Raw genomic sequence first — 12,733 nt, 5'->3', positions numbered from 1 at the left:
GCACCATTTTCACAGCGCCCCCTGGCCAATGCAAGAGCCCCCATAGAATCAATATAACCATTTCCGCTTTTAACGGACCCAGCTATAGCAGGCTATCAGCTACAACAGACAAATTCTTCGGCAAACTTTGTCCACATGGTGCAAATACAATGTGCATTGCTGTGGTGATGTGTGCTTGTGGCCGTGTGCTGTGCGCAACTATTTCAGGCCGCCTGAGGAATTTGTGAAAATGAACTTTTTCTTGGAGAAGGAATACACTAGCGCCAAGCTTCCTGCAATGGCTTGCCACGCAATGCATGCTGGCAAAGAGTTTTTGTGTCAACCATGCAAGCGGACCACCTTTGTCCGCTGCTCTTGGCTCAGTGCTGAGGAAGCGCTGAGGGCGTCACTAGGCCTAGCCAACTTACAAGTGAAGCCAGGGCATGCAGCACTTCAAAAACACCTGCCAAAGATCACAGAATGTACCATATTGAGGACACTGTATTTCTCATCGCATGAATTCACACAAAAATCTAGATATGCTGCTATTCGCAGTGTCCAGATTGCGAGGTGTGATACAGTCGAGCCATCTTGCATGCAGTGCAGTGGTGGCCAGCTGAAAGCTCCCAGTTATACTTGCTTTGTACCATGGCTCTCGTTCATGCTACAGATTTTACAGTAGTCATCACTTGTCGCGAAAGATAAAGTTAAGACATTTGCTTGCACTACCGACCACTGTTTTGTGTAAAGGACAAACTGTAGCTGTCGTTCATTGGCAGCGATGATGCACTTGGGGCAGGCAGTTGGCATGGCAGCTCTGGCTGGCTGGCCAGCAGCAATTGGGTGGGGGCATATGCTCTAGTACGGACACAATGCCATTTGTCCACAGCCGGCATCCAGAAAGCGCCATGCTGCATGGTTGTATGATTACTGCGTAAACCCATTTATCTATAGTCGTTTATTTTAATTTCGATGTATTTGTAGCATTTCGTTTGCTTACAGGTTAGACTGGGGTGTATGTGAAGTTTTGCCATTTCACAAAATATTGCGACCGTAATTTTGGACAGAATGGACTTCGGACATAACAGACCCTTTTCACTTTATTATCATGGTTCGTTGTAACAAGCGACGACTGTATAGCCTTCTGGGATTGATTTTTTTTCAATTTTTACAAATTATGCATTGGGTTCAACCTTCCTTCACTGAAGCCAAGTAGCCCTCAGCAGCCCAATTGTAATCCCACGGGGCCAGTACCATTTTCAGTATGGCCAGTGCAATGACAAAGGAAGCATCAGTCGGTTATAGACTTTCACTCCCACAGGCTCCTGGTGACAGTTGATGCTGTTTACAATTAGCCCAAGGCAGACAGACCTGCCTGAGCCATCCTAAAAACTGTATTGCACTCGGCAGCAGTGGCGGCATGTGGACGCTTTTCTGAACATAACACTGCTTTTCGCAGCTCCTGTTTTCTTCCGCAATCCTGTCGCCTGGCCTGAAGTGGGCGTCTACCTGGGCTTCGATCGTCGTGGCAGTGGCACGTGTGTGTGGAAACCAGCGATAAACTGCAACCAGAGCGGCGCTGCAGGCTGCCGGCTGCGGGGATAAAAGGCTGGACTCGTGAACCACACGGCACTCGGCAGCAGTAGCGGCATGTGGACGCTTTTCTGAACATAACACTGCTTTTCGCAGCTCCTGTTTTCTTCCGCAATCCTGTCGCCTGGCCTGAAGTGGGCGTCTACCTGGGCTTCGATCGTCGTGGCAGTGGCACGTGTGTGTGGAAACCAGCGATAAACTGCAACCAGAGCGGCGCTGCAGGCTGCCGGCTGCGGGGATAAAAGGCTGGACTCGTGAACCACACGGCACTCGGCAGCAGTAGCGGCATGTGGACGCTTTTCTGAACATAACACTGCTTTTCGCAGGTTGGTAGCGTTTCTATTACGCCTTTGTAGCTGAAAATTTGCTGTCGCTGCCCTGCTGCCAACTTGCAAAACCTGTGTATTTTGGTTGTTGCTTGCTTCTTGAATTGGTTGTTGCTGCTTCTTGAAGTCCCAATGTCGGGAAACAATACTTGCCTTTCCTGTAATGAGGCTGTTGACCCCAAAGAGGCGTTTATGTCTTGTGTGGAATGTACCCAATCTTACCATATTGGAAACTGTGCTGGTCTCACAGAAAAGCAATTTAAAAACCGAAGTGCGTCATCAAAGCAAAAATGGACATGTCCCAGTTGTAAAGCAGCTAAGCAGAAAGAAGAAAATCAGAGTGATAGAGTAACTCGAGAAGAGTTTGCCGGATTGCGGTCCCTATTGATCAGCATGAATGAAAAGCTCGATGGGCTGGTGCCCCTAAAAGAGATGGTTTCTAACATCGAAAAAAGTATTGAAGTAATGTCTGACAAGTATGATGAATTGCTGAAACGTCTTGCTGTACAAGAAAGCGACACAAAAAATGTGAAAGAAAGGGTAGAGAAGCTTGAGCAAAAGGCCCGATGTAGCGAGACGGAGACTGAAAAGCTAGTCGCTGAAATCAATGAACTTGAATGGAGAAGCCGTCGGTTAAACTTGGAATTCCATGGAATTCAGGTTACTCCGAACGAAGACTTGTTGATGAAAGTAAATAGCGTGGCAGGTTTGTTAGAAGTCCCAGAACTGAGCAAACTCGATGTTGATACCATTCATCGCCTTCCGGCGAAAGCAGGCAAGGTCCCAGGAATAATCGTTCGATATGCCCGACAAGCCACCAGGGATAAATGGTTGGAAAATAGGCGGAAACTTAGAGACAATGAGAGCAGTACTTTTATACTAGAGAATATGACAACCCGATGCCGGCAACTGTTTCTAACAGCGAAAGAGTTGGCAAAGAAAAAGGGCTACAAATATGTCTGGTTCAGAAATGGCAAGATTTATCTGCGTAAGGCAGACGGTGATTCTTCTGTCATTGTGCGCAGTGAACGTGACCTTCCGACATGATCTATCTGAACAGTCAATCTTGATCATATTGCTTCTTTTAATATTTTATGTGTGAATCAACACGTCACAACTTTCTCCTGCCACATGAATTGAATGCTGTTGTCTCGGGCTATCAAATAAGCGCTTTGAAATGCCTTCACATAAATGTTCGTTCCCTTTGTAACAAAGAAGATTCTATCGAGCATTTTATTTCGAGTTTTTCATTTCAGTTTGATGTGATAATGCTCACTGAAACGTGGTGTAAAAATGATCATTGTCACTTCGGGTTTACACCTTATCAGTCATTCTCCTTAAATCGCCCAAATCGTCGTGGCGGAGGCGTAATGATGCTACTAAAGAAAGGGATGCAATGTGAACTGCTTTCTCGTTTCTCTGTTTCTTTCTGTGATTACGAGGTTTTGACTGCGAAAGTGAACAATTCTGTTTTTTCTGTATGTTATCGCCCGCCCGATGGGAATGTTGAGAGCTTTTTTGCGTTCTACGAAGAGTTCTTATCATTTATTTCTGAGGCTGGTTACATTGTTCTATCTGCTGGCGATTTTAATATTGATTTGTTAGGAGATTCAGCAGCCAAAACCACTATGAATATGCTCATTACTTCAAACGGGTGCTCAAACCAAATCAGTTTGCCTACTAGGATCACAGAACATAGCGAAACTTTGTTAGACCTAATTATTACTAACTCGGTAAATGAAAATAACATTGCGGGTGTGATGACCTGCGACTTGAGTGACCACCTTCCTACCTTCATAATATTAGATAGACACAACCATCATAGTAAAAAACAATTTATAAATGTTCAAATAATAAATCCTACTCGCCTAGATGCCTTTAGGAATGACGTGCTAAATTCTGATTTCGAATATCTTCTTGCGATTAATTGCGCTGACAAGGCATATAACATGTTCGTTGATCACATCGCTGAAATATATAAACGACATTTTCCGCTCAAGCAACTGAAACTCGGTAGGAAAATACGCAAGCCTTGGATCACCCCAGAGCTCATTAAAAAGATCAATGAGAAGAATACTATGTACCATCAGTTTATAAAAACTAAAAATCCCCAAAAACTTAAGGAGTTTAAGATATACCGAAATCAGCTAAATAAAGAAATAAAGTTAAGCAGACAAAACTATTTTCATGCGGAACTTGACGCCTGCTCTCGTAAGCCTGATCTTTTGTGGAAAAAGTTGAACACTGTTTTAAATCGCAGTAACTCGTCCCCAAAAACAGATAAACTTAAAATCGGTGAAGTCGAGATATCCGGTTGCGCCCTGGCAAACTTATTTAATAACTATTTTGTGCAGTCTGGTGATTATTTTCCAGTGTCTGAATTTTCAAGATTCATGCCCCCTAGTAACCAATCTACTTTCTTTCTTGAGGCCGTTAGCGAAGAACAAGTTCGGTCTGTTTTTATGTCTCTTCAAAACAGCTCTAGTTGTGACGTTGAAGGTATGCAAGTTCGACCGCTTAAACATATTATGGATCTTATCGCACCGATTCTTACCCATATATTTAATCTTTGTTTTTCAAGTGCCGTTTTCCCACAAAGAATGCAGGTGGCTAAGGTTACGGTACTGTTCAAGAAAGGTGATCGAAATGACATCAAGAATTATCGCCCTATCTCAGTGTTGCCAATATTTTCAAAGGGTTTAGAAAAGATTATTCTTGAGCGCCTTTCAATTTTTTTTCAGAAATATGACCTTTTAACCCCAGCTCAATTTGGATTTAGAAAGCATAGGTCTACGGAACTAGCCTTGATAGAACAAAAAGAGTTTATTTTGTCACAGTTTTCAAATAAGATGGTTGTACTGGGCCTGTACATTGACTTCACGAAAGCATTTGACTGCATTGTTCATTCCATTTTACTCAAAAAACTTGAATTGTATGGAGTGCGTGGCCATTGCTGGAATCTTATAAAATCTTACCTTGGCTATCGGCGGCAGTATGTTCAAATAGGTGAGCACTGTTCCGACCAAAAACCGATTGCAAGAGGAGTGCCTCAAGGCAGCATTCTTGGACCTTTTCTTTTTAATATCTATATAAATGATCTGGTAAATACATGCGCTGAAGCCAAATATATATTGTACGCCGACGATGCCAGCATATTTTTTTCCGCTACAGACTGTGAGCAAATCAGCTATATAGCAAACTCCGCCCTTCTAAAAATTCTGGAATGGTCTGTAGCAAATCAGTTAGAAGTTAACGCCAACAAAACTAAGGCTGTGCTATTTAGACCGAAATCAAAGCTGGTAAATATGAACGTAGAACTTATTTATGGTACTAGAAAAATAGAAATAGTAAGTAGTATTAAAATTCTTGGGGTCACGTTTTCGCAAAATATGCTGTGGAATATTCATGTAGATTCTGTTTGCACTAAATTGTCAAGTGTCGTTGGTATTTTATCCAGGTGTAGGACTATATTACCTTTCAGCGTAAAAAAGCTGATATATAATTCTCTTTTTTACTCTCACCTCTCTTACTGCTTTTTGGTATGGGGATCTACCACAGTAACAAACTTAACAAAGGTGTAAGTCCTACAAAAAAAGATAATTAGGCTTATTTTTGATGTCCCCTACAATTCTCATACACATACTCTGTTCATTAAAGCAGATATAATGCCTGTCTGGAAATTGTTTAGCTATAGACTAATTGTTGCCTTTAAGTGCGAATTAAAAGAAAATCGAAACTTCTTTCGCAACCTAGCCAAGCTAGAAATAAAGCCTACATCCTATACTATACGTCAGTCTGAATACTGGAAGGTGGTCACTCCCCGCGCTAACTATTCTATGGGTACACTATCGTACATTTTGCCTAAACTTCTTAATGATCTGAATAAATGTGGAATTGATTTAGGTCGCACTACAGTTCGCGAACTGCGCCACGTGATATGTCATGTTTTTGAACAATTCTAATATTGATTTCCTTGTGATACATTAAATCGAATCAATTTTGCGTTTCTGTATGTTTGTATTCCTGTATGTTTCATGTATGCTCCAGTGCTGCCTTGTAGAGGGGACCGTGGGCTCTAGTCAAGCTGTTTCAGCAGCTTTTACCCACGGCCCCTCCATCGTTTGATGGAAATAAAGCTTATTATTATTATTATTAAACAAAAAAATGTTTTTTTTTTTCATAAGCTGATTCCATCATCCATGTTTCCTGCAATCGAAGCTTTCATAAAATACGTCTGTCATCTGTACGAAATGAGTACCCATCTCTGCAAAGAGAGATCACATTTTTCCACGTGGAGATGCACCACATGTGTAGGCACACATACCTGTGGGCCACAATGAGTGTCGTCCTGTTTCTGCAGACGAGGTCTAGAGATGCCTGAATGTTGCGCTCGGTGCGTGTGTCCAGCGCTGACGTGGCCTGTTGGAAAACAATCATACAATTAATTCAGAGGTTGTATGACTGGTTTTTACAGGGGGCGTGCAAATACCAAATAGCAGATTTAGAACCAAATATAGAATCGAATGAAGGAAAGGAAGCCAATATAGAATCGAATATCAGAAAAGTTTGCACTAAAAATTTACGCTTACAAATTTTCGGGGTAAGAATTATATGCTGCCACACATGCTTAGGAGTCTCCTAGCACTACATAACACAAATGCAGCAAGCTACCAGTAACTTAGGTACACAGAAATCAAGATATACAGTACAGTCTATTCTTATTACAGGGAACACTAATATAGCATGCATGTGTGTGTGTTGCTCTCTCGTGTCCTTCGTAATTTTTGTGCTGTGCCCTTTTTTTCCAATGAATCACCAACAAGCCCAAGCTTCCACACTAAGTACAATTAAACCTTGATATAACTTCAATATAACGAGATTCTCGATATAATGAAGTATTTAAGTTTTCATAACCTCTTGCCCATAGAACACCACATATTTAGAACCTCAATATAACAAAGTGTGTTTGTAAGCAGTTTCACTGTAATGAAATTTTGCTACCGCCGCAAAGGAATGCCAAGACAATAAATTGAAACTTCCGCAGGCGCAGATGGTCAAATGGTTGAATTATAAGTGGCGCTTGCAAATGCACCTCTCAAACCATGCGCCGCACAATAAATGTGGGTGCCAAAGTGGAGCTGCATCATGTTCCGCATAAAGTCTAAGTGCGATAAGATCTTATCAGGCCCTGCGCACTGTGTGCTATAGGTGCGAGTGAAAGTGTGCGAGGGTGAGACAAGAAAGATGGTGGCTTCACAAGTGCCGTCTTCCTGCACGGACAGAGGGAAAAAAGGGGAGGGGAGCGAGCTCACGGTAACGCAAACAAGCACATGCGAGGGAGCGGAGGGGGAAGTAAGTTGGTGCACGTCTCAGCTGTGGCTGCGCCTGGCTGCAAGCACGGCTGAACGCATACGCAGCCGCGCACGCTGCTTTAGAGGTAATCTGCCGCGTGCAAAGAGTGGGCATGCCGAGACGGCATGGCATTATGTAAGCTGTCTTCCTGTGTGTTTAATATTGGGAGATGCGTAACCTGAAGTTTCGGTGACCCGTTAGGGTGAGAAGCAGACGAAGCATTCGCTCCTTGCTGCTAGCACTTTTCCTGGCAGTGGTAGCGTCGCCCCAGTACGGGTGACGCTATCAGCTGTGGGGGCGGAGTGCACACAAAAGCGTGGCTGGCTTCACTTAATTCATACCGCTAATGTGAAGATATTGTCGACACACGTGACATGAAACCGTATCATTTGTCGTTGACTCCCAAATTTATCAAAATGAATTGTTTTCTCATTCAAATTAGCTTTTTTCGATTGCCCAATAATTCGGGAAAATCTGTGGCCCCTTTCTGTGTAAAAAAATTCAATCGGCGACTGTACTTATTTGCATAAAAAGTCGAATTTCAATACACCGAAATTTCGGTATAATGAAGCAAATTGCCAATTTTACTGACTTCAATATATTGAGGTTTAACTGTAGTATGCCAGCACTGATTACAGCACAGTTCTAGTAAAGGTCTCGGAAAATATTTTTTATTTATAGAATTTCTACTGAATAGAATCAAGTGCTTTTTTTTCTCTGTTACTAATGAATTAGTGATGTTTTCTTATATGAATACCAACGACGTTTTCAGTATAAAGAGGCCCTGAACCACCTCTTGGGCTTGGTTAAATAACATAGTTGTTGTGAACATCTTAGCCAAGTTTTGCTGTCATACATGGTGCATGGAGCTTGCAAGCAGATCACGAAGTCATCTTTCTCTCAAACGCTCTCTTTTCAACAAAAGGCCCTGTCTCTGGACACTTTATTTCGTCATCAGACGCTTTATTTCGTCATTCCCTTAGATGGCTGCTATTGGCCAACCGCTGATATCAAGCTGCGGTCGGCTACATGGCGTAGATACCACGGCCGCCGCAGGGTGCCACTATGAGTCCACTGGCTAAGCGCACCGTGGCTCGCTGAGGACAACCACATTTGGCTTACGTTTAGCACATCATAAGCACAAAAGGTGGAAGTCATGGCGTCTACGTTAAAGAGACACTAAAGCAAAACAATAAATCAATTTAGACTAATGAAGCATTGTTTAAAAACCCTGCAGGCAGTCATATAAACAATATAGTTTGATTATTAGATGAGAAAATGAAGGTACAAGTATCAATACTTGAATTTCGCGCCGAAACCTCAGCGGTGGTACGTCAGCGTGACGTCAGGGATTCCAAAGTATGTTTTCGCATTTGCGCCGTGTTGGCTGAATAAAGGTTCCCGAAACGTGCCATGTTTAATATTTGGTTCCTTTAGAACACATTGTAGTCAATCTGTACCGCTATATATAATTAGTAGGCCCTAGAAGATGCCATCAAAATCCAAGATGTCACAGCCCCCAGTTGCGGAAACTTGAGTAGGTGTCGCCACCCGTATTTCGTTCTTGCACTTTTTCTGGCTTACCAAACGTCTTATCGTTGTAAGAGTGGTGTTTTTGGTGTTGTAGAACGGTAATTTACTGATGCAGAAGAAATCACTTTTCACTTTAGTGTCCCTTTAACATCCAAAATGAAACTTGAACTGCGTGCCAATGTGACCTTTAGAAGGCGGAGCATTGTGGGCATGCCCCACTGCACCATTGCCTTCGCAGTCCAAGGCATTGAAGAAGGAGTGAGAGCACAGTGGACCCCGTGCTTGATTGCCAATAACTTCGCTTCTGCTGAATGCACTAAAGGGCTTCTTGTGGTGAAGTATTCCTGAAATACAGTTAAAACTCAATCTAACAAAACCAGATTTTACGAATTTGCCGATCTACAAAGAAATTTCCATTCCCCGGCAAGTACCCATAAGGTTCAATGTTGTCATCACCCCGAATTAACGAAACTAGCTTGCATTAAACCTGATTTAATGAAATTTTTTCAGAAATGAATTAGTAAAAGAAAGCTGCGATTCCTTTATAATTTTGATGCAGGCGTGTTTTTCTTCGAGCGTGCACTTTAACGATGCCACGTTAAAACATCTAGGCTCCGTAGCCACGGCCCTAGCTTTATTTTGAGAAGGTTGCACGGCGTGCCCATGATGGAACAATGGACTCTGCAGTTGCTAGCGTTCTTATGTACCAGATGATGCTAGAGGCAGTGGTAGTTGGGCTGCCCTTGCGGACTTTTTACACTCGCAGGCACGGGTTAGTGGCAAATACAATGTCGCGGTACCTTTCGGGTGTCGCTACATTACAATTTTAGATTTTGAAAGACCGAAAAATTCCTTACTCGATTTTCTGAATTTCCTGATTTAACAAAATAATTCGAACGTGGTCATTACTTTGTTAAACCAAGTTTCAACTGTAGCCTATTTTCATTTCAAATGCCTTTCTCCACTTCGATAAAAAGTGGTTCAGGGCCCCTTTAATAGTGGACCTGTGTTTTACAGCAATCTTATATTTATTGCATAGAAAGTTTTCCTTTCCAGTTTTTCTTTAAAATACAGGAGGGCTATTACAACTTTACAGCAGTGGGTTGCTGGAAAGCCAATCTACACGATAGACGAAAGGACCGCACATCACGTGACTCGATCACTGCTCTGCGCATAGCAGGTGCCGACAGTAAAGAGCAAGCGCCGTCTGCGCCGCTTCATAGTCACATTCGGTGTGATCTGCCCCTTGTCAAAGATTCTGAAATATGCCAGGTTATGTCAAGTGTGCGCAACGCTCCCCTTTTTTGTTCATCCACTGTCCGCGCCAATGCATGCAACCGCATCTTGACACTTTTCTGCCACATAAATAAAAAATTTGTCTTGTGACGAGTTGCTCGAAGCTATGAAGAGAGACCGATGCGCATCTATAAAGAGCATTGGGAACGAGAGGCCGCTGTACCATGTTGCGAAATGGCGACTGTGAACAACTTTGTAGCCATCCCATGCATTCACTTTCGTTTGCAAGGCGGTGTGTCAGCTTTGCAAGTGCCGCCTGGCTACTGCAAATAGATCTGTAAAGACTCGGCACCAAAACGTAACTTTAGTCGCTGCTAGCCGTGAAGAAAATCCGCTGCTGGCCGATGTGGTAACAGACCACAAGCCGTCGCAGAATGCTTGTGACTAATATGTTCATACTCTTGCCTCATCAGTGATTGGTCCCGAGATGACATATGCGGGTTACCTTGATGGCTGTCGAAGCGGCATGAAGTCCGTCACCCTAATCCAACACAATCTGCATGCCTATCGGTGGCCAATCGGCCCGATTTTCGCACATGCTTTTGCACTTGATGAAATATGTGCTGCTTTGTTGCCATTCCCTCTGTCTGTGTTGCATTATTATTTCGATCAGTCTGGTGTACCTTGCAAAGGTCAATTTTAGGATCAAAATAATGAAGGTTTAGGCCCAGAAATGCTGGGCGCTGGCCGGGACCTTCGGTCGGGGTCGAATTAAGTGAAAAATGGAATTAATTGGAGTCGAATTAACAGAAGTCTACTGTATTCCGATACCTCCTGACAGATGGAATTTCATTTAGGCCACTCTTTCTGCAATGAAAACATGCTAAATAAAAAATAAGACAGAATTTTAATATCTTGAACGGCCATGTTTATGACCATGCTAATCCTAACCTTGTGATTGTAAGACATAAAAATTCCTTAGCCTACACCTGTTACATCCTTCAAAGCAGACAATGAGTGAGAAAAATAAAAGAACTGAGGGGCATGTTTTTTTGTTAGTTACAATCACATAAAGACAACAGACAATGAAGTCAGGGAGGCGGCCCTTGGCTTTATTGTCTGTTGTTTTCATGCGGTTGTAAACGTTAGAGTATGTACTATACGAGTTTCATTTATGAAATAACAGTAGGTCAACAAGCAGATATAAAATGTAGGCTTGTGCCTGCTTTACACATTTTAATAAGTGTAGACAGAAAGGCAGCGCAGCTGTATATAGGAGAAACTCAGGTGGCTCGGATATCCCTTAGTATTCAGGTCATGAATAATGTTGTATCAACGCTTACATTGTAACAATATGCCCACCTGCTATGGTCTCGATAAAGAGACTGGCAGTATTGAAAATAAATAAATAAATAAATAAATAAATTATGCTGCTGCCCAGAAACAATATGCAAAATAAACGGACATTAGATTTTTACAGAATGGCTAAAGATGACGTTAAAAGAGAAAATTTTTTTTTTTGACAACTCCAAGGGGCAGCTTTACTTTCCGAGAATAGGGCTGGATGCTATCAAATTGAAGTTTTTCTCTCTCTCTCTTTAGGGCTAGGTGCTTCCACACTAAATGCTACCAGCAAAAGTTTGAAAATGCAGATATTTGATGTTGCTGCATACAAGCCAGCGAAGCATTTGAACATATTTTCTTTCCTTTTCGCACCAAACCAGTAAGGGAAGCACAGAGAACCAGGAAGCAAGAACCAGGAACCAAGGTTCAAAAGGAGTCACAGGTGAAACATGGTAGGCACTCTTTAGTTGGTTACCTCATCCAGCAGCATAATGGCTGGCCCCTTGAGGATGGACCTGGCAATGGCCACACGCTGCTTCTCTCCACCTGATAGCTTCAGCCCCCTCTCGCCAACAACCGTGTCGTAGCCTTTAGGGAAGCCCAGGATCTGCTCGTGAAGCTCGGCGGCACGAGCTGCATCTTCTACCTCCTCATCAGTGGCATCGACTCTCCCGTACCTGATGTTGTACCTGGACGTAGAAAACACGCGCATCCGTCACAGATGAAAAGTTCTGCCTGCAGAAACGATGACTGCACTTAATTTCTTTTAATTCGTTTGCATGGAAGCTCGTGTTGCACAAAAGTAGGGGGAATACCATCCATATGAGAAGGGAAGAGTAGAATGCAAACAGAGCATGAAAGAAACAAAATTAAAAGCTCTATAACAGAGCAAGCAAGTAAGCAATGCACTTGACAGCATATGACAACAACAGCACATTTTGGCACACACATGCGAGGTTAATGATATTTTGCTAACAATGTTAGCAAAAACCATGCAGTTTGGTAGCTGCAAAGTGCCATATCATAGAACAGCTAAATATATTACTGTTGCCTGAATCCAAACTACCTGTGGTCGGAGACCTTTGTCTGAATTATTTTTAAATTGTATATGTCATTCAGTCATTCAATCAGAATCAGAATCGGCTTTTATTGAGATGATTAGAAAGATTACAAGAGGTTAGTATACAGAGGTAGGTCCCGAAGTCAAAGACTGCATAGGCCACCATTGCATACATTTATGGCTTGCTCTACACAGCCTCAAGTTAAATGATACGGTGACATTGCCTTTCAATGCCAATATAATTTAAGGGAGGACACGGCACATAAAATAGAAATTTCTGGCAAAAAAGTGTGTTTTCAGTTTCTTGCAG

The 12,733-nt window shown here is 42.5% G+C and overlaps 1 protein-coding gene across 1 annotated transcript in view; it reads right to left on the bottom strand.

The window, feature by feature from the left end:
* Positions 1–12,733, bottom strand: part of Hmt-1 (ABC transporter ATP-binding protein/permease Hmt-1) — a 126,326-nt gene that overhangs the window by 22,108 nt on the left and 91,485 nt on the right. The window contains exons 18-19 of the mRNA XM_050187488.2: positions 11,839–12,052; positions 6,223–6,317 (exon numbers count right to left, since the gene is read on the bottom strand). Coding sequence (XP_050043445.1) covers positions 6,223–6,317; positions 11,839–12,052 — 309 coding nt within the window. The remainder of the gene's footprint in view (positions 1–6,222; positions 6,318–11,838; positions 12,053–12,733) is intronic.

Source organism: Dermacentor andersoni, chromosome 2, assembly GCF_023375885.2.
Source record: "Dermacentor andersoni chromosome 2, qqDerAnde1_hic_scaffold, whole genome shotgun sequence".
Classification (NCBI taxonomy): domain Eukaryota; kingdom Metazoa; phylum Arthropoda; class Arachnida; order Ixodida; family Ixodidae; genus Dermacentor; species Dermacentor andersoni.
The sequence above is the reverse complement of the archived record's forward strand: the minus strand, read 5'-3'. Positions and strand labels throughout refer to the sequence as shown.